General features: G+C 49.6%; 1 protein-coding gene across 1 annotated transcript in view; it reads right to left on the reverse strand.

Moving 5' to 3' along the window:
• Positions 1-1,034: 1,034 nt before the first annotated feature.
• Positions 1,035-22,129, reverse strand: part of PTPRA (protein tyrosine phosphatase receptor type A) — a 141,271-nt gene continuing 120,176 nt past the window's right edge. Inside the window, exons 7-24 of the mRNA XM_086612573.1 lie at positions 20,522-20,606; positions 19,111-19,184; positions 16,031-16,167; positions 14,250-14,340; positions 13,749-13,825; positions 12,580-12,616; positions 11,215-11,312; positions 10,950-11,069; positions 9,662-9,828; positions 8,337-8,472; positions 7,421-7,570; positions 7,208-7,301; positions 5,718-5,794; positions 4,044-4,178; positions 3,242-3,367; positions 2,600-2,751; positions 2,153-2,288; positions 1,035-1,459 (exon numbers count right to left, since the gene is read on the reverse strand). Of these exons, the coding sequence (XP_086468699.1) occupies positions 1,385-1,459; positions 2,153-2,288; positions 2,600-2,751; positions 3,242-3,367; positions 4,044-4,178; positions 5,718-5,794; positions 7,208-7,301; positions 7,421-7,570; positions 8,337-8,472; positions 9,662-9,828; positions 10,950-11,069; positions 11,215-11,312; positions 12,580-12,616; positions 13,749-13,825; positions 14,250-14,340; positions 16,031-16,167; positions 19,111-19,184; positions 20,522-20,606 (1,967 nt within the window). The 3' untranslated portion in view covers positions 1,035-1,384. The remainder of the gene's footprint in view (positions 1,460-2,152; positions 2,289-2,599; positions 2,752-3,241; positions 3,368-4,043; positions 4,179-5,717; positions 5,795-7,207; positions 7,302-7,420; positions 7,571-8,336; positions 8,473-9,661; positions 9,829-10,949; positions 11,070-11,214; positions 11,313-12,579; positions 12,617-13,748; positions 13,826-14,249; positions 14,341-16,030; positions 16,168-19,110; positions 19,185-20,521; positions 20,607-22,129) is intronic.

Genomic DNA, 22,129 nt, shown 5'->3' on the forward strand with positions numbered 1-22,129 from the left:
TGGGACACAGGGCTCTTCTCCCTAGCTTTCATTCACGCTTTCAAGGAGCAGGGAGGGCACAGAGAAGAAGATAAAGTGAAATAAAAGGAACTCGTCCTCTGAAATAGTAGAATTTCCCCAGATGGTCTGTTCTCTGGACCACGGCTACCGGAAGCCGAGATCTCCTGGGCTGCTCCAAAGCCTTTCTGCTGATGGGTTGGGTGGAGGTCACTCTTACAGCTTAAACTTTAGAGCTGGGGAACGAGGACGTTGGGCACAAGGACACAGCAGGAGTGGAGGGAGAAGAGACACAGCCCCAGAGAGCCCAATGCCTTCGAGATGGCTCCAAAATTCCCCTTTTGCTGCTGTTACAGACCAAGAGGAGGGAAAGGTCCGGGTGGCCCTTGGGAAGTGACAACAGCGGGTGAGAACACGGAGCTTGGACCACGTGGAGCCATTTTCTCCTCCAGCCAGAGCCCCCAACCCCACGCCGCAGCATCCCTTGCTGCTGGGAGCCCACGGTTACTGCTCCCTCTGGGAAGGACCTGTGGGGACAGCAGGGCCACTGTGAGCATCCATGGTTGATGACCCTGCAGCGGGTCTAAAATCCGGCACTGAACCCAAAGACGTTTCCTTCAGGGAGCAAAAATCCTTTTGTTTTTTTCTGGGGTGGGATTTTTGTTCGGGTTGAAATCCCAGTGGTCCCTGCTACGGTCGCTACAGTTTCCAAACCAGCAGCATGTAGTGGCCTGACCCTGAAGGAGGCAATTTTTTTTTGGCTTTTTATACAAAAAATTTAGGATATTTATATATACACGCACACAGAATACGCTTTTTTTTTCTCTTTTTTTTCCTCCTTTTTTTTTTTTTTTAAATTGCTGACGCGCAGAAAAACGTGAAACCATTTCCCTGCAGGTTCGGAAAAGCTTGTGCTTGTGGGGTTGTGGGTTTGGTTGGGTTTTTTTTTTGTTGTTTTTCAGATGAGATCCAGAATATCTTCTTTCTTTTTCTTTTTTTTTTTTTTTAAAAAGACTTTACTCCCTCAAGAAAAGAAAAAAAAAACAACAAAATGATTTACAAACAAAATAACAGCCTGTATCGACTCTCCAGAAGAGAGATGGTAGGACAATATTAATCCAAACATCACGCTATTTAATTCCCCAATAAAACATTGGAAAAAAAGGAGCCAACAGTATCTGCACTAACACTTTGCTACATATAAAATCTCCAGCTAATATGAAGCTTATGGTACCAACCTCTAAAACAGTTAAGATATATACACATATTTTTTTTTTTGGGGGGGGGAGAGGGTATATTAACAAACAGAATATTACAAAATATTAAAGAAGGCAACTCTTCCGTCATTTGTTTCGGGGCGCGGATATTTTGTGTGTTTTGTTTTTCTTCACTTGAAGTTGGCGTAGTCTGAGAAGGCGTCGATATATTCCTGCACCACCTTGTAGCAGAATTCGTACTGTTCCTGCGGGATTCGGGGAGAACACAGCGTCAGAGCAAGAAAATTCACACCTGAGCCAGGACTTGACGCTTCAGCGTCCGCTGCAAGCTGGCACCAAGCATGGTCAGATTTCTTCAGCCCAGGCGGAGGGCAGGAACTGGAACCCCACCGTGAGGAGGTCTCACCTTCTTTGTGACCACGGGGCTGCCCACACTCCTTGCTGGGATGCCACCAGCAAAAGAAGCTCTGCTTTCCCCTTCCTCTCTGAGGTCCTATTTTGACCCTAAAAAGACTGTTCTTTACATCCCTGAGCATCCTTGCAAACCCCTCTTGCAAGACCTCACCTAGCCCTGCCTGCTCCTCCCCTCCCTGCCACGCTGCACATCCAAGCCCGTGCCACAGCCGCCCCAGGACAGGTTTCCAGGCTCCTGGAGCCCATAAATACGTGGGCTGTGAGTGAGGATGTCTTCAAGGAGGCTCCTACAGCTTGTGTCAGTGCTCAAAAGGGGCTTGATGCCTTCAGCCAGCCAAGCTCCACTCTTTCAGATGTCCTAACAAAAGGAAGGGGAGATACCTCCTGACCCACCTCCACCCCTTACTCTTTCATGGAGAAAACCTTCAATGGAGGAAGATTTTGCCCACCATTGAGTCCTCAGCCCATTCCCGCTGAGGTCTGGGGCAGCAGGAGGACGGTGACGTGTGCTCAGCTGCGCTTACCAGTGTCTGCACCATATGCGGCCGCTGTAGTCTTAAACTCTTCACCGTCTGAAAGACGTCGAGAATCCCTTCTGCCTTCACCCTTTCCAGGACAGTGCTCAGCGCACAGAAGGTGCCTGTTCTTCCTGCTCCGGCACTGGCAAAGAGAAACCAGAAGGTAAAGGAAACCACCTGTCCTGACCGTGTTGGCTCTGCTCAGGGGACGATCCACAGGGGAACCACCAGAGAACGGGAGGTCCTGCCCCAGCCTCTCCTAGTTTAGCTAGGACATGCTCTACAAGACTGAAGCCTCTTTGCTTAGCCGAGCAGGAACAGCCCATACCACGTCTGCCTGGGCTGCTCCAGCTCAGCAAAAGTCTTCTAAGTGACATTTGACCATCTCCCAGGCTCCTTGCAGAGCACGTCCCCTTGGAAGGGTGGCCAACTCCTGCTCCACCTGGGCTTTACCTGCAGTGCACAGTGATCGGGTGGTTGCCAGACTGTTGCTGCTGCTTCTGCACAGCCGCAATGATGTTGATCATTCCCTTCCCATCCCCAGGGATCCCAACTTCTGGCCAGCCGTGGAAATGAAACTGCCGAATCTGTCGGCTCTTGTTTTCCTGGTGGAAGAGCACAGCTCGAGGTCAGTATGTCGGTGGGAGACCTGTACCAAGAAACTCACCAGCTCAAGGATTTGGGAAAACCATCTACTGAAGAAAGCTGCCTGCCTGTGGAGGGGAGGCATTCCCACGGCCTGGAGCAGGGCAGGACGTGGGGAATGGGGAGCAGGAGGGAGGCTGGGTGGTGGCCACAGGGACAAGGCAGAAGGAGGACGAGGGCTGCTGGGTGGTGGCAGGGCAGAGGGGCTGGATGAGAGGTGATGAGCAGGACAGGAATCCCCAGGGGAGGTAAGTGTAGGGAGCAAGGTGGGATTGCAGGGAATGGTCGCCACTTTGGGATGACAGGGAGACGATGGAGCTGAAGATGCCAGAGGGAAGGTCCAGCGCTTGCAAGAGGAACAGCAAAGCACCATAAACATCAGCAAGGGTTAATGACAGCCAAACCCAAGAGCATCCAGAGCTCCCCACAGGGGGAAGGTCAGACTCTTACCCTGGTGTTTGTTACCAGCAGGTCTCGCACCGTGTAGCTCTCGCACTCTTCCTCCTTTTTCAGCTCCACAGTGATGTCTCCATAGGACACGGAGCCATCAGACGGCCAGTACTGGGCACACTTCTCCTGAGAAAGCAGTACAGGAGAAGACATGGTGAAGACCCTGTACTTTTCCCATGGGCTTGAATGGAAGGAGTCTTCTGTGTCTGGCAGCAGCTCTAAGTCACATGGGATCTCACAGAATCATAGAATGGTTTGGGTTGGAAGGGACCTCAAAGATCACCTAGTTCCAATCCCCCTGCCATGGGCAGGGACACCCTCCACTACAACAGGTTGCCCAAAGCCTCATCCAACCTGGCCTTGAACACTTCCAGGGATGGGGCAGCCACAACGTCTCTGGCAACCGGGTCCAGTGCCTCACCACCCTCAGAGGGAAGAATTTCTTCCTTAGATCTAATCAAAATCTCCCCTCTTTCAGTTTAAAACTGTTACCCCTTGTCCTATTGCTATCTCATAGGCTCGCTTCGGAGACAAGATGCCCACTACACTCGGAGGTGCTTTGAGAACTGAGGGTCCAGAGTTGGTTTACTGAACATTTCCCCACCCTGAGTCTAACAACATCTGGATTCTTTGCATTAGAAGTAGAGGCTGAAATACGTCTCCTGCATGGCTTTGCTAGAGAAAGGGTGAGAGAGCATCCAACACGTGTGGCACAGGGAGTGCCATGACCATGGGGAGATTTTAAGGGGTCACACAGATCTATTTTGCTGGTGCTCCAACGCAGCTATGCCCGGGCACCTACCTGGCCTCTCTCCTCCAGCTCCGTGAGCATCACTATGGAGCAGGATTTCCACTCCCAGATCATCCTCCAGAAGTCCTCTATTGTGTGCTGCAGCGGTCCTTGGCTGGCGATATACGAGTCCTTCTGGCGATAACCCTGCAATTGGAGAACAGGGTTAGTGGTGAATCGGCAGCGCCTGGATGGCGGGAGCAGCGGGAGGAATGCTCTTGGACACAGTCAGGTTACCAAGCTCAGGAGCATCGTGACTGTCCGTGTGAACGACCACAGCCTGGGCAGAGAAACCTGCTCTCATGGTGGGCTACGTCCCCACGCATGGGCATTTACTACACCAAGGTGCCATCAGCTGGTGCTTTACTGTGGTAAGACCTTTGTTTTAAAAGAAATGCAGCTGGAGGGGGATCACATCCCAGACACGTGCACGGCCTTATCCATTTGGTGAAGATTGACTGGGGTTTCCAGCTCTCCTAAGCGATGTCGCAAAGTCTGAGTGCTGGAGCAGCCTTGCCTAAGCTCCAAGTACTTCAGGTACGATTTTTACTGGGGATTTTTGGAAGAAGTAAGCAAAACTGGATGGAACTAGATGATCTTTAAGATCCCTGCCAACGCAAACTGTTCTATGATGTATGAAAACCAGCAGTACGTCTGAGCGACTCTGGCTCTTCCACAAACACAAAGTGCTTCTGTTTCCAAAAACCTCCGCCGTTCCCCTGTGCCCTCGCTGCAGACTGTGACTAAGGACGCGTCGTCATTTGGAGCTTGTTTAAGCAAAGCTCAGCAGGGGCAGGAAATTGAATCCTCCAGGAAAATTGCTTACGTGACGTTTAAGCTTTCTGATCTCGACGCAGAACGAGGCGGCTGCTCCCGGCTGCGTTGTGTCGGATGCTCACGCAGACGGAGCAACCCGCAGGGACCCAGCAAAGGAGATTTCAGGAAGCAATTAATTTGGGATGTTATAACTGGGAATAAGTTGGTTCTACTGGTACAACCCATGGCAGTAATAGCCCTCTGGGGGAAAAAAAACCCTACCTGCCATTAGGAGATGAAAATAGAAATTGGGCTAAAAAAGAGCAGGGCTCTGTCACTTGGCCAGCGCCGGCATCACGGCACGAAGATAAATACTCATACGAGATGTCCCCTTGAGGTCAACAGGATCACTCATGAGAAATGGATGTGCAATCACTTCCCTCCTCCTCGGAGTGAGGAAAGCACTTAACCTCTCTGTCTCACCTCCTCCCGTCACCCAGACAGGTATAATGGGATTGACCTGGTTTATCCCCAGGGTTTTGAGATCTGTGTACTGCTCGTTACCTAATCTAGTGGATGTTTTCTGACCAAATGAACAGTGCCGTACCGCAATCATTTCCACAGCTGTGTGCATCCACTTCTCCAAAGCCATCATCAGAGCCTGGAGTTGCAGAATGAAACCAGGATTTGGAGGCTCGAGCTCCAGCTCTCCTCTCCCACCATCTGTGGGCTGCGAGGGAACACTATATATGGAAGGGTTTCTTGAGGAAGAAACCAGCACCACCCAGTGACACGAAGGAAAGCCAAGTGGAAAGAGCCTTATGAAACCCTGAGATGGAGTGTTCTGGAACAAATCCTTTCCATAGGAAGCAGCGTGAGGTAAAGAGTTTCCAGTGGGAGAAAATGGAAAGATGATTAAAGAAGACTCACGTCAATGAAGGAAGCGTTTACATAGTCTGTGTTCTCTTCACCTCTCTTCACTGGAATGATTACTCGGTTGAACTCATCTGAAATAGAAGTGAAATGATCTGAGTTTTGGGGAACACCTTCAAAGCACGACTCCTTAATAACCATGTGTGGCCTTTAGCTGGGAAGTCACCAAGCCCTAGGTGAGACAACAGAGATATGGGAAGGGGAGCCCTCTGTTTACAGCACCCATTTGGGACAAGAAGACTCAGTTCTGCCTTCTGCCATGCCCTGGTTTGGGGAGGGAGAAGGGAATGCTGAGGACTTCAGGAGCAGGACCTGTTCAATATGGGCTCCCTTCTCCCTTGAGGTAGAAAGCCTCAGCAGCGTAAACCTCCTGAGAAGAAAGTCATGGCAGGGACAGGGCAGAACGAAAGCAAGAAAGCCCCTGAGGCAGCATTAAATTTGACCATGAAAACCCACCTGCCCTTGACTCTGCCTTGTCCCTTCATGCTATCCCTGCTTGAGCAGGGGCTGGACCAGATGACCTCCAGAGGTCCCTTCCACACTCAGCCAGTCTGTGATCCCAGCACTGCAGGTGTAAACGCCTCCAACTTGGCAGCTCCTGAGCACTCATAGAATCCCAGAGTGGTTGAAGTTGGAAGGGACCTCTGGAGATCATCTGGTCCAACCTCTGCTCAACCAGGGCCACCCAGAGCCACCCAGGACCACCCAGAGCCACCCAGGACCATATCCAGATGGTTTCTGAAGATCTCCAGGGAAGGAGACTCCAACACCTCCCTGGGCAAACTGTGCCAGTTCTCAGTCACCTTCACAGTCAAAAAGTGTTTCCCAATGTTCAGGGGGAACCTCCTGTGTCTCAGTTGGTGTCCATTGCCCCTTGTCCTGTCACTGGGCACCACTGAAAAGAGCCTGGCTCTGTCCTCTTTGCAGGTATTTATAGACATTAATAAGACCCCCTGAGCCTTCTCCAGGCTGAACAGTCCCACCACTCTCAGCCTTTCCTTATAGCAGAGATGCTCCAGTCCCTTCATCATCTTCATGGCCCTTTGCTGGACTCTCTCCAGTCTGTCCATGTCTCTCTTGCACTGGGGAGCCCAGCACCGGACACAGCGCTCCAGGTGGGGCCTCACCAGTGCTGAGCAGAGGGAAAGGACCACCTCCCTCGACCTGCTGGCAATGCTCTGCCTAAGGTAGCTCAGGACACCACCGGCCCTCTTTGCCGCACGGGCACGTTGCTGGCTCACGGTCAACTTGGTGTCCACCAGGACCCCCAGGCCCTTTCCTGCCAAGCTGCTTTCCAGCTGGGTGGTCCCCAGCACACACTGGTGCCTGGGGTTGCTCCTCCCCAGGGGCAGGACTTTGCACTTGTCCTTGTTGACTTCATGAGGTCCCTACTGGCCCATCTCTCCAGCCCGACTCCTGCCACAACCACCCGAACGGTCCCCGCACCCACCGAGTGTGCTTTCTCTAGGTAAACAAGGAAGCCTTACATGGAATTATCTGAAGCACCCTGTTCTTCTTCATGTTTGCTGGCAAGTTGCCCGTTCTCATCTTGTCGTTCTGAATTTTGATTGAAGTGAGCTTCTGCAAAGGAACAAAAGCAGAGGCAGCTTTCAGAGCCACCCAGCACCAGGCGAGCGCACGGTAGTCCCTGCAGCCCAGCACCATCTGAGCGGATCCAGCAGGACAAGAGCCATGCTCACCTTGAACTCCTCTTCCAGCCCATTGCTGCTGGTCCCTGGCACTTTGTTGTAGATCTTCTGAAGGTGGATCTCTAATGAGGTCACCTCCAGCTCTGTGTCACCATACAGATAGTGCTCCAGAAGCGCTTGGTATATAAACACATACTGCATCTGCAAGGGTGGCAGGGAGAAATTGTCAGCCTCTGCTCCATGCTCAGCGAGTGCATCCTGGTGCCCGTCCACACATGCTGGCAGCAAACCCACCACCCCACTGCCCACCCGTGCTTGCTGGGCATGTGGCACCCCTCCGAGACCCCAGAAAAGTGGGTAACAACCTTCCTGCTGCTGTATGGGGGCTGGGACCTTATTTGCTGCACAACACAAAGCTGACACGACACAAAAGTTTCTCCAAGGCTGGAGAAAAGGAGGCTGAGGGAAGATCTTATTGCTCTCTACAACTGCCTGAAAGGAGGTTGTAGCCAGGTGGGGGTCGGTCCCTTCTCCCGAGTAACAAGTGATAGGACGAGAGGAAATGGCCTCAAGTTGCACCAGGGAAGGTTTAGATTGGATATGAGGAAAAATTTCTTCCCCAAAAGGGTTGTGAAGCATTGGAACAGGCTGCCCAGGGAAGTGGTGGAGTCACCATCCCTGGAGGTATTTAAAATACGTGTAGATGTGGTGCTGAGGGACATGGTTAGTGGTGGACTTGACAGTGTTGGATTTACGATTGGACTCGATGCTCTTACGGGTCTTTTCCAACCTAAATGATTCTACGATTCTATGAAGTGGATTAAAAAGAGCAGGATCCAGCGAAAGGCTCACTTGATGCAGTACCCTTCCAAAATGGGGGATGATGCTCAACCGTCACGTAGGTTTTGCCGAAGGAAATACAACTCCAGTGAGCAAAGCCCAAAAGAAACTGCAGCAGCACACTCACATCTGTCTGTACCATCTGGCAGCGCTGAGCCCGGATCCGGCTCACGAAGCCGTAAACGTCCACCTTCCTCTCTGCGTGCATCATGTCCAGCATGGCATCGATGACGATAAAAGTGCCCGTGCGTCCTACGCCAGCACTGAAAGAGCAGAAGGGACAAGCGGTCAGTGCAGCAGTGTTGGCGTTGGGGTCTCTTGTAGAGCAGCCAGGAGCGAGCCAGATGCTTCCAAGCAGTGAGCAAATAGCAAAATCTGTTTTGGAGATGAGAGAAGGTCCTCAGCCTGGTGCTCAGTGTTGCTTGGGTTTTGCAGAGAGATGCACACCGCATCTCCAGCAGTCACCGCGACCAGAGTCTATGAAGGCAGAGAGCAGAGTGAGCCAAGGCAAAACCTAAGCCAGCTACAGCTTCCAGAGTCCTTACGGGCTGCCTATTCCTATTAGCTACTTGTTGCTCCTTCCAGTCAACCTCCATCATGCAAAGGTGAGCCCATGGGGAAGCCTTGTTTCTATGCTGGTAACTCAACCATTAAGGAGAAGAGAAAGATGAGGCCAGCAGATGCTGTGGAAAGACAAAGCTCTTTTGTCAGCTACTTCCTGAGAAGGAAGCTGGAAAGATGGACTTGGGAGATTGCAAATATGGTGCAATACTGGAAGAGGTTGTCCAGAGCAGTTATGGCTGCCCCATCCCTGGAAGCATTCAAGGCCAGGTTGGATGAGACTTTGAGCAACCTGGTGTAGTGGCAGGTGTCCATGCCTGTGGCAGGGGGGTTGGAACTAGATGATCTTGAAGGTCCCTTCCAACCCAAACCAGTATATGATTCCATGATTACCTCTGCCTTTAACTGTGGTGCTTTCCCTTCCTGAAACATGGACAGTTTCCCGTGGCTCCCCTAGGCTTGCTGCTGTGCCTGAAACCACTCCACGTAAGGTCAAACACTGTGGTCCCAGCTCCCAGGCTATTAGCTGAGCACTGCCTTCCTGCAACACGGGATCTTGCCTTCTCATGTTCAGGGCAGTGGAAAGCCAAGGGAGATGCCACCAAAGGTCAGCAGTGGTGTTAAGCTTGGCTCACCCAGCATCCAGCTAACCCAAACGAAGAGCCCTCAACACGAGTTGTAACACCATCATATTGCTGATTCCAAGAAGTTCCTTCAATTCAGATGCATTTTTTTGAATGTTCCCGTGTGGAACGCTCCCATTCAACATGAGAAAGTTAAATAAAAATAATAAAAAAGGCCTGACTGAAAAAAAAATCCTTTTAGTATTAAATAGGAGACACTTTCCAAGTGACCCAGGAGAGGCAGAGGTCAGCCGAGACCAGGACGTACCTGCAGTGCACAACTATTGCTCCCGCGTATTGGGGATTACACGTCTTCACCTTCTTCAGGAACTTCAGCATCCCGATGGGGGTGAAGGGGACCCCGAAGTCAGGCCAGCTGGTGAAGTGGAACTGAGTCACCAGGCGCTGAGGCTTCTTGTTCGTGACGTCGCCGACCTGCAGGGGAAGCATGTATTGAGACGAATGATGAATACTATTTCCCTTCTTTCCCCAAAAGTGAGGGCAGAGAGGGAGCTACAGCTCCAAGACTGAGCTGGAAGGCTCAAGTCCACTCTTGGGTTACACCTGTATTGTGGCTGCCCCATCCCTGGAAGTGTTCAAGGCCAGGTTGGATGAGGCTTTGAGCAATCTGGTGTAGTGGCAGGTGTCCCTGCCCATGGCAGGGGGGTTGGAACTAGGTGATCTTTGAGGTCCCTTCCAACCCAAACCATTCTAAGAAGCAGTAGCATCCACCAGCTGAAAGGTCACGGACCCAAGCTCCAGGGGCTTTTGCATGACATTTTAATTGCCCAGCATCACATCCCACATCCTAGGGGTGAGAGATGCCAGCCCAGCCTCAGCTGTGGCTCTGAACTGGCAGAAGCTGCTGTATTTCATTCCCAGCGAGCTCAAACAGAAGCCACCGCTCCGTCCTTTCCCACACCTCTGCCCACAGCATCCTTGTATTAAAGACAGAGGAGGAAACCACCCACGTCCAGGCCACTGGAGTGAAGAGTGAGGCTCAGGAGAACCCCACTCAGGGCCCAGACAGGTTTTCAATCGCCAGCTCTTCCTCGCCTGCCTCTGAGAGCAGCAGGAAAACAAACGGAGAGACGAAAGCATCGAGAACCTCCTCAGAGGATGAGAAAACGTAGTGACAGATGGGAAAGCAATCAAAACCAACGCATACAGCGCTGGATTTTGTCTCGGCTCACGGGATAAGTGTGACTATTTGCAGGCATTAAGTATCTGTGGGTGACAGCAGGAACCGATACTGGTAACAGCAAGTGCTGGAGTATTACAGGACTGAATTTCAGCCTTGGCATCCATCAGCTTCCCTGCTTTCAATACAGCCATGCTGGTACCTGCTGGGAGCAAGCTCCCAGGTGTTTAAGGTGAGCAAATTCTTAATAGCTCTCGTTAAAAACGGATGCTGGGGTCATTTCATCCCAACTCTGCTCTACCAGCACCTCAGAGGAGTCGAGGAGCGTGCCAGCATTTGTTGGATGCCCAGTGCAGAGAGGGAAGGGATGGGATGGGATGGGATGGGATGGGATGGGAGAGGTGAACCCGAGCACCTGCTGGATGCAGAACTTCCGCACAGTGTAATCCACCAGGACGGTCACGTCCTCCACGGACACTCGGATGTTCCCGTACGTCCAGCAGCCCTGATCTGGCCAGTACTGAGCACATTTACACTGTGGGGAGAAAAAACGGGCACAGTTGAGCTCTGGTTCCACGCAAGCCTGGGATCAGCTGCAAGACATGCCCATGGGCATGAGATTTGCTGGATTCAGATGAAGTTGGGTTAGATACCAGCCCATGAAGCCTTCTGGCACCCACCTCTTTCCTCTCTTTCAGGTTGGTCACCATGACAATTGTCGCTGTGTTTTGCTCCCAAATCATCCTCCAAAAGTCATTCACGGTTTCTTCCTTTGGTCCTAAGGAGAAGGTGAACAGAGATGTGGTCTTTAGGATCAACCACTCATGCACTGAGACCAAAACCCAGTGTGTGAAGTCACACGTCGTGGATGATGCAACACATTTTTTGCCAATAGATGTCAGCACAGGAGGTGTTTTGGTGTCTGGGAATGTCATCTAACCCAAGGAATAATCCTATCACATGAGAGCTGGGCTTTTAGGATATGTTTTACAATGAGGAATTCCATTTGTAGCCCAAGAAGGGGAAATCAGAAAAATAGAGCATGGAAACGACTTGCCCAAGGTCACGCAGGGAAATCGTGGCTGTCACAAGTGCCTTGCAGAAGTCCGGTCCCCCAGCCTTGTGCTTCAACCATGGGATCCCATTTCAATATAGCACAAGAATAGCTACCTGCTGCTTGCCAGACAAGGAACTGAGTCAACCTAGACCTCCTCTGCCAAGCCTGAGGCTATGGGCAAGCCAAGAGAAAAGCAGAGCCAAAGCTTTACCCCAGCCCAGTCCCACTGGTGGATCTGATCTGGCCTTCCTTCCCCAGCAAGAGCCAGGCCAACTGGCAGGTGATGTCCTAACCCACTTGCAAGTCAAGAGTGGAAAAGCAAACAACCTCCCATGGTCAGATAACTCCCTTTTGCTGACATAAACCCCTCTGCGAGTGGGCATCTTGGTTTCAGGGATGTGTTTGGACCAGTACGAGGAAAGCAAGAGAGCTGGAGGGCTAAGGAAGGTGTCACACCGGCTGGGGATAACTGAGCTTGAGAAGACTTGTGATGCTTGCTGCTCTCACTAGATCAATAGTCCTGCCTCCCTTCTGAAGACCACAGTGAAACTTCTCTCTGAGGGCACAAGCCTACGTTATTGCCTGCTGAGGTTTCAAAAGGAGCAGAAATGAAATCAGATCGGTGTGATGCGCTCCATAGTAACAGATTTGGGGAATTTAATTAAGCAACTCACTGGCAATATTGCCAGAGATATCAACCACCTGCAGCTGTGAGCCAAAGTGGAAGGACAAGGCTCAGGGCAGAAACGCTTTGACACCCTCCAGCAATCGGTATTGCACAGGTAGGGCTTCTCTTCCTTCCCCAACGCATCCAGCACTGGTCTTTGACCGGAAAAAAAAACATTTTGGGGACAAACTGTGGACCAGCCAAGCCTCCTTTTGACCAGGGGAGCTCTGCAAGGTGCTGTGCTGTGGTTACACTGGCAGAACAGAAGGACCCCAGCCCAAATGCCACCAGACAGAGGTATGGGAATAAGCGAGCATTTACCTTGTGCAGCAATGAACTTGTTTTTCTCTTGGTACCCCTATGGAGAAAAGGAAGACAAACGAAAGATGAATATTTTACTAACACAAGAGTCATGAAATGCATCTGCAGCACTAATAAATAGAGCCATCGCCTGCTCTGTTCCTCATTTTTCCCTGTGCAGAGAAGGGGCTGCAGCCTCTGAGGGGAGAAATAGCACCAACAGTGGGGCAGATATAATGGAAAATCCCTGTGCAAAGGGTCCTTGCCCCAGAGCAGCGCTCCCCATGCTCACGTAGATGGGGAATGACCACGCTGGTTGGCACAGAGAGCTAACGAAGTGATATCCAACAGCCCTTCCGCTGGGATCAGACCCTGCATCCACAGCATCACGTGAAAATCTGTATTAATCTTTGGGAGATGGGGCTGTTGAACTCATGGAGATTGATTTTGTGTATTTCCTCATGGATATTTATTTATTGATGAAGCAAATAAAAAGCTCTTTTCGGTCCTGCTTTTCTTCATGTGCCTCTGTCTCTTTCCAAGTCTACTTCTTCATATTACTCTTCCAATTTATTTGAGCTGTATGGTGCCAATCATATAGGACCCATCTCCTCCTAGGAGCAGAGCTGCTTCTATTTTAGCTGAGTTGCTTGATTTCTTTTTCATCCCCTTCCCACGTCCAGCCCTGCAAGCTGGGAAGTACCGATGATTAATCAGCCACACTGCTCATCAACCATTAATCAGAAATCCCCAGTTCCTGCAGGAATGGTTCCCAAAGCCCTTCCAAAGCAGCTGGCTCGGCTTTGTAGCACCCCAAGGAGTGTAAGTGTGGAAAAGAGAGGTGGGAAGAGATGTGATTACAGCATAACAGCTGAGCAAGGGCAGAGATACAGCCAGAATTTATGAGTCCCAGCTCTCAGCCTCTTATTCCAACCACTTTTGTCTGGGCTTACGACATGGAGTGCAGAACAGTGAGCTCTACCACAGCCACACAAAGGTTATGAGATCGAAAACCAGCAGAATTTATTGCTCTGGAGGAGCTGGGGAGATGTTAATGTAGAAGGTAGTCTTAACCATCCTCTCCCAGGCACAAGTCACACTCCATAAAAGCCCCACGCTCCTGGTGGGACCAGGCACCGCTGGCCACGGTGCAGCCAGTGGGGATTTCCCCTTCAAATTACAAAACTCACATTAATAAAGGAGGCGTTGATGTAGTCAGAGTCAGGAACCCCTTCGACAGGAGTCAGGTGAACCCTGGAATGATCATCTGGAGGAGAATTAAAACTCTGCATTAAAACCAACTCCCTCCATGTAGCTGATACCTGGCGTAGTGAGAACGCTGGTGTTGGAGCAGAGCCCAGGCTCGCCAGCTCCCCTGCATACACAAACACCTTTATGCCCCCAAATTCTTCTCGCTTAATCCTGGAGAGGTGCTAAGCCTCGCCCAAGGAAGTTTTTCTTCTGCCATTTCGGCATTTCCCATGTGTTTCATTTTCCACGGCCTCCCGGCTGCTGACGGCTCCAAGGAGCTCCTCCTTATAGGTATCTAAAGCTAAAGTAAGATGCAGCCACCCATCTGGGAGGTGAAATGACCTCAACCGTGTCCTTGCCCATCCCAAAACCAGGAATGGGGAGCCCTGGCAGGAGCACTGGCTGTGTCCCCCCTCTGCCCAACCAGCTCTGATACCTACAGGGCAAAATGTTCACGTATCTGTTCTTCTCCTTGTTCTCCTCCTTGGAAGCAGCTTCGCACGTGGCCTGTATGGGACACGCCGGGAGAGCCTGCAATGGTAGAAAAAGAGGTTTTCCATGATGTTCTTATGGCACAGTAGTAACGACAACACAGCTGGTGTGTCCATGCATGCTGCATCCAAGCATCCTGCCCCTTTGGACATGTCCCCACCACTCACACTCCTCACCTCCAGCCCAGCACCAGCTACTTACTCCTCCCCATCGAGCTTAAGGTGGCCTTTTAAATCGCCTGGGCTGGACCAGAGAGAGCAAATCCTTTCTGAAATGTGGTATCTGGAATCTCAGGACCCATGAACACGAGGTGGCAGCAAAGCCTCCAACACCAAACCCAGCAGCCCCGCGATCAAGGAGCTCATTTCTGCCCACTGAGGCTCCTACTGATATTTCCTCCGTTAACAGTGATGTTAATGGTGACCCGATTAAAGCCCCCATTGCCCCAGCACACCCAGCGATGGGAAGGAGCACCCATACAGGGAGTTATTCTTCATCCAGCAGTGCTAGGGACCTTTGGGTTGGGTGCTGCTGTGGTCACAGGCGATATTGTTCTGGTCGAGCAGAGGAGGTGCTTTCCCAGCACTGTTATTCCATATCCTCTTTGGATAGCGAAGAGGATGAGAATGTATTGGAGGTATTCACCATCCCTTCCCCCAGCTGACAGGACAGACGTGCTTCACAACGGAAGTCTTCAAGGCAATTGAGTATTTATAACCCAAAAAATCCCCCTCCCCGGGCATTCATTGCACCTATTTGGTTTCACCAAAGTGTGGCCAGGAAGGGTATCAAGTTGTGCAACAGCTGGAGAAAGTCGAGTGGCTTTTTTTTAATCTTCTCATCATCCTCATATTGCCATATCATGCCTTGGACCTAAGGCTTTAGGTATTTTCAGACGACACCTTTGTAGTGCAGACGACCAGATCAACAGGGGGTTTTCTTTCATTAATTAGGCTGATGGAGAATCCAGGTAGTTCAGCAGCTCCCACGTTACATGCTGCGATACTCCAGCTCGTTATTTAACTTTGTCCCCTACCTCAGTGCTGCTCTGCTTATTTTTGTATTCCCAAGGTGAAATGGGTTTATCATCACAAGAAGCTGCAGAGCTCAGTAATGTCAAGAGGAGGTTGTCGCCATCTCAGAAGAGATGCTCCAGCATAATACTTGAATTATTACTCACTGCTGAAGGCCAACTGTTGTCCCACAAATTGTCATAATTCTGTTTCAGGGTTAACAGCTCACTGAAACAGATGGGGTCATTTCTGTTTCTCTGTCAGAGGTCTTGTTTTGGCTGTTTGTGAATTTAAGCCACGAGGATTGGGAGGAGGGAGGCAGAGCTTGAGAGGAAAGCAGCAGGCAGGGAAGCTCTGGAAGACCCCAAGACATCCAGGACACTTCCCGAACCCAGAAAAATGTAACCCCGTAGTGCTGCTTGCTAGAAAACCAATGCTTTCTGTAGTGAACGTGAGAGGCAGCAGCTTGCCCACCATCACAGCAGATTTAGGACCAGAATCAGTCCTCTCACCTCTCAGCCCTTTGAGAAATCCCTGAGGACCATCAATCCCTCCATGAAGCTCCCAGATAAGCTCTTCTGAAGCACGGCATCCAGCACCAGTACCATTATTTTATTGCCTCAGTTACCCCGAGTTGGTTTTTCCCCACTGTGTGTTGTAAGCCCGATGCCGAGAGCAGCCTGTGGGATTTCAGGGCAAGAAGCAAAGGCACTCACATTGAATTCCTCCCGAAAGAGCTTGTTGTCATCTGCCATCCGGCGGTTGATCTCCTCTTCCAGCTTATCCACAGGCAGGGGTGGGTATTTCCGGTTGGTGCTGGGGGAGCGGGCGAGCAGCGGCATGCTCTGAGGCTCTGCAATGACACCCATGAATCAGAGGTGCCCACCCAGCTGCTCCCTGTACCTGGCACTCATCCGTGCTCAGGTAGGCACAGGGACCTCACACACTCCGGGCTTTCCACTTTTAGGGCCACCTCACATCATCACTACCCTGGATTTTCATAGAATCAAAGAATGGTTTGGGTTGGAAAGGACCTTCAAGATCATCTAATTCCAAACCCCCTGCCATGGGCAGGGACATCTTCCACTAGACCTGGTTGCTCAAAGCCTCATCCAACCCAACCTTGAACACTTTCAGGCCTTTTGTTTTTCCTGAGGAGGCTGAACGAAAATTTAGGGATGCTATGATAATGTGAAACTCTTTCAGCACCTTGTGGTTGAGCTTTATGCTGTTGTAGAGGCAGGACAGGGCAATGAGGACCAAGTCAAACAACCTCACGCAACACTATAGGCTTGGGGAGGAGTGGCTGGAAAGCTGCCCAGTGGAAAAGGACCTGGGGTGATGGTCAACAGCCGGCTGGATATGAGCCAGCAGTGTGCCCAGGTGGCCAAGGAGGCCAATAGTATCCTGGCTTGTATCAGAAACAGCATGGCCAGCAGGACTAGGGACGTGGCACTGCTGAAGCAGCACTTCAAATCCTGTGTTCAGTTTTGGGCCCCTCACTACAAGAAAGACATGGAGGTGCTGGAGCGTGTCTAGAGAAGGGCAACGAAGCTGGTGAAGGGTCTGGAGCACAAGTGTTATGGGGAGCAGCTGAGGGAACTGGGCTTGTTTATCTGGGAGATAAGGAGGCTCAGAGGAGACCTTCTCGCTCTCTACAACTATCTGAAAGGAGGTTGTAGCGAGGTGGGGGTCGGTCTCTTCTCTCAAGCAACAAGCAACGGGACAAGAGGAAACAGCCTCAAGTTGTGCCATGGGAGGTTCAGATCAGATATGAGGAAAAATTTCTTCCCCAAAAGGGTTGTGAAGCATTGGAAGAGGCTGCCCAGGGAAGTGGTGGAGTCACCATCCCTGGAGGTATTTAAAAGATGTGTAGATGTGGCGCTGAGGGCCATGGTTTAGTGGTGGGCTTGGCAGTGCTGGGTTTACGGTTGGACTCGATGATCTTAAGGGTCTTTTCCAAACTAAACAATTTTATGGTTCTATGATTCTGTAATAATGTGAAACTTTCAACACCCTGGGATCATGCTTTATGCTATCGTAGAGGCAGGACGGGGCAATGAGGACCAAGTCATCAATGCTAGGGGATGAAGACAAGCTCACTTTGAATTTGGACTTCACTCTCACTCACGTGGAAGGTTTGGCACCATCACCATGACATAACTCCCAGGTGGACACAGCAAAGGTAGCTTTTGCTTGTGGTTCCTTAGCAAAGTCAAGGAAGGCCACGTGAGGGTTATATCAACATAACTGACAGTTTATGAAGTTCACACCTTCACTTACAGCGATGTAAAACTTGGCTAGGGAAGGTCTTAGCTGCCAACATAAAAAAAAAAAGAGCTGGTTTTAAGTTAGCACTTGCTCCGAAGGTGTTTGGTTTATGTGGACAGAGCTCAGAAAAAGGATCTGAACTGAGCTAAGAGGTGGTGGTTCCTCTTCAGCTCTTACTTTGGTACCTACATATGGATGGAGATGCCCAACTTCAGACCCTCAACGAGCACCTCTAGCTCAAAGCCAGAAAGCAAGACAAGCTCAGGGAGAGAAGAGCTTAGATATTACAGCAGGCTTGCACAAGACACTAAAATTGCCTTTATGTGTCTTTAAGAGGTCCAAAAAGGTTTTTATAAATTAGAAAACAATGTATTCCCTGCGTTGTCTCAGAAATGTTAGTTTGGTGCCTACAGTTAGTATGAAGATCTGCATGAGAGTTTTAATCAGTCGTCATCCTAATTTGAAAGGGTAGAAGGATATTTAATTCTTTCCCAAAGATGTGTTTTTTTTAAAAAAAGGTTCTTATTTGAGTCGAAGAGATATTGTGAAAACTCAAGGGGAACTTTGAGTAGTTCAGTGTTGGAAATGGATACCCATTTTAATATTAACCACTCGAGGGCAAACATTTTGTCTCTGGAATGAAAGCTGGGAAGCAACTTTTCATTCTATGAACGTTTGTCAAAATTATGGTAAACAGAGAAAGCTCAGAACAAGAAACAAATAAAAATGCAGATGAAAAAATACTTTCCTACAAAAATATAAGATGGGAGAACAAAGCCATGGCATCCAGCCCACTGAGTCCCCAGGTGTTGTCATTGCACCGGGCTCAGGCTGTGACAGTGCCGCATCCATGGGCTTTCCTGGACTTTTACAGAGGTCTGTCTGCTGGTGTATAATATTTATATTATTCTGCTGTATTTATATTTATCCTAATGTACAATATTTATATTATTCCCACCAGGAATAACATAAATATACACTCAGGACTGCCTTCCTACGCCCTTCCAAGACCATACTTAAAGAGAACACAATCTTCATTTTCCTTTTTACACATTTCCAGCAAACCACCTCTGCAAACCAGTATTCGGTGAGCGTGTTCCCTTTTCCATTCAAGATGGCCAGTAAAAGATGCCACTGGGTATAACACTGGCCACATGCCCAACAAGTCGCATGTGTCTCACTGCTGTGTTGGAAGGAACGGGAAAGGTGGAACAGCTACCAGACCAACCTGGGTAGCTCTGCACTGCCCAGCAAGCCACCCTGGCGGGCAGAAACCAAACCTGGTTTTGCCACTTTGAGAGTTTTATAACATTTTTGTAATTTTTACAATTTTTAGGAGAATTGCTGGTTATTTCACTAGCTAACTTGGGGCAATTCCAAGTGGGAGGAGAAAAAAAACCCAACCCTAAAATATTCCGTTGTTACTCTGAGGAATGTTTGCATTGACCTATTTTGATCTGAACAAAGCTTATTCCTTCTGCGAGATGCATTTTTGCTCTCCGTGTCGCACCGACGCGGGCCTCACCTGCGTCATCCGTCCGTCCGTTGGACAATCGAAAGGAGTTGGAGTGACTCCCTGCTTGCTTGTATTTCTTGAACCTACAGAAGACAAGGGAGTGGGGAACATCAGTAGATACCCACCAAGAAGCCCAGGTTACCTTCTGGATGAGAGATGCAGCCACAAAGGGCTTTCCTCGCTTTCTTATGGCTTGATGAACCAGCTGGTGGGTCCAAGAGGCTACGGGACCTTTAAAATCCTGCCTACGGGCATAACTTCTAACTGATCATGTCTGGAAAGGCTGCAGGAGACCAGAGCAAGTTGAAAGCCAAGAGGAGAAGCCTTTTTAAGGCTGCTTTGACGAAGGACACCCCAAGGGGTTCCTGCTCCGCAGGCTGATTCAGCAGAGCACATAAACCCCAGGTTGATCTGTCCTTCTGCAGCAAAGCCCTTCTCCATGTGCTTTTAACTTGAAGCAGATGCTTACACTCCGTTTGCCTGAAGTTACGGGTTTTGCTGAATCACTGGGCAGGCAGCAGCGAACAGAAACTCTTTTTTTAAGGGCTGGAAGCCAGGTGGGGAGGACTCAAACTCTGCTGTTGCTGAATTCCCGAGGCAAAATTCTCATCAAGTTCACCGCTGCGAGGGCAGGCCTGGAGCCAGGAGATGAAGGGAATTTTTCCACTGCTAAGGAGAGAGCTTTTTCTTTTTTTTTTTTTTTTCCGTACTTATTTAATCACCAAATTGTTGAGTAAATTAAAATGTTTACTGCAGGTGAAGAAACACCCTCTCCTAGCTGAGCAGATCTGTGCTCAGGAGCTGGGAATGCAGCCTAGATGCTTGGATTTTTTAAAAATGGACCTAAAAAGGCTCTGTTAGGTTACAGTTCCAGCTACAGCTTCACCTAATGCTCCTAACGAGATCCAGTCAGTGCCACCTTGCAGTGGAAGATGCACGGGCACAACGTGCAGGTTCGGTACCCAAGGCTGAGCTTGGCTCTGGATGCTGGATAACGTTCGATATCAAGATGGCAATCCAGGAATAACGTCCTCGGTTATACATGCAAAAGACTTTCCGGCTCAAGGGCTGTGCTCAGCTTCCCTGGGTTACCCAATCCAACACCCTTGGCCTTGCAAGGAAACCTCAGCTGCTTTTTAGCTGCACTGATAGGACTTCAGTTTAATCTGTCCCACCAAATACAGCATTTCCAGCAGCAGAACAGGCATTACCCCACATGAGGATCAGCTTTATAGAGGAAGGAAAAAGCATCATTTACTAGATAACCACAAACACCGTTTTCGTTATCCTTACAGGTTTCTTTTTAAGCCACTGGCTGTGTCAGCCTTTAGCTTAGGAAACAGCACAAAAGGCTTATTTCTGATCATTCAGCAATTAATTTCTGCCAAACAAGGGAAGTCAGCATTAAAGCATCTCTTACCTTAACATGTACAGCACAATAATAATAAATACTATGACGAGAAGGGAAGACAGGGCCACCATCACAGCTATAATTGGAGTCTCATCTGCAATAGGAAAAGAAAGGTGTGGTTATCACCATCGGAAAACATCCATTGTCATCATTTAACAGGGCAGAGTGCTTCAATTTCTGCTTGCGAAATAAAAATGACAATAATAATAATAAAAATAAGTATTGAGTAAGGTTACGTTTCTCCAGTCTCCAGTGGAGACAGACACATGACCTGAGCGAGCACCAGGTATCTCAGATACTCCAAGGTTAGATTAAAACCTGTAACCACTATTCCAAGCAACTCAACCTCCTCTCAGAGTTGTTCACTGTGAACTTGTGACCTTGCAGATGAAGACAGTAACTGAGAAAGTTGTGAGGGGGCTATTTTAGGGGCTTCTTCTGCACGACTGAACGTGCCCATGGTGGCCCACCAGCCACCGGTAGAAGTTTGCTCTGTCACCACAAAGTCTTCTGCCTGAGATACTAGGATCCACACAAGAAGTTTCCAACAGGTCCATGAGTTTGGTATAATATGATAAGGAACCTTGTATTAAAACAGATGAAAGCTGTGGCCTTTGTAAGATCCCATAGATGCTACACTTGTAAAATGGTCACGATTTTGCTTCCAGTTCCTTGTCAAATAGGACAAGAGGGTGATGCTTCACACTGTACGTGGGCTTTGAACACCTTCAGGCTGAGGTTTGCTGCAAAGGTTCAGGGCTACTGAGCTACTTATCATCTGTCTGGCTCATCACAGAGAGGTGACTCCTGCTGGGTCTTCTTTCATAGAATCATAGAATAGTTTGGGTTGGAAGGGACCTCCAAAGATCATCGAGTCCAACCCCATTCTTTCCTTCCTGGAAATATTGTGTTTAGAGAGGGGGTGATGTCAGACAACCCACCACGCACGTCTGCACCGCAAGGCCACCAAGTCTGAACTAATTTGGTTGGCTTCATTGTTCGTTCCCTTGCAGACGCTTCTCAAGGGCAGGCACCTCACAATCCCCTTGCAAACATGCCTAGATTAGCCACGTCTCAAACATGCCCATCCTCTGGGACCCACAACAGGTTTTATTTTTTTTAAATAAGCTGTTTGTAACTTGTCCTGGAGGTCAGTGAAACAGTGGTTGGCGCAAGAAAATTACCCAGATGGGGTTGGAAGTCAAGCAACGCTAACCAGATAGGAAAATGGCCCTGGAGGGCATTTTTTCAGATAAATGTGGATGCCAGCAATGCCAGCTGGGGGTATTTTCATTTTCCATCAGCTCGCTCCATCTGTATGGGTCACTGCACCATGTCTACATGCCTCGGCTATCTGAGACTGCAAGGCATGACCCCCGCTTTCCACCTTCTGTGCACCTATTTCCCAGTCAGAGCAGGATTCCTGCTCCGCATTTCTCAGCAACTTCAGCCAGATTTTCTTAGGCGGGATTTATTTTGTCCGTCTCTGTCTACCGAACTACCGAAGGGCACTCTGGTTATATTTCTGCATTTGTCCCTCTGTGGTCGCGACGTCTGGAAATGTTATTCCAATCACAAGATGATTTTTGAAGGCAATGACCCGGTATTGCAAATAAA

The sequence above is a fragment of the Tauraco erythrolophus genome, chromosome 5 (genome assembly GCF_009769465.1).
Source record: "Tauraco erythrolophus isolate bTauEry1 chromosome 5, bTauEry1.pri, whole genome shotgun sequence".
In the NCBI taxonomy this organism is placed as follows: Eukaryota; Metazoa; Chordata; class Aves; order Musophagiformes; family Musophagidae; genus Tauraco; species Tauraco erythrolophus.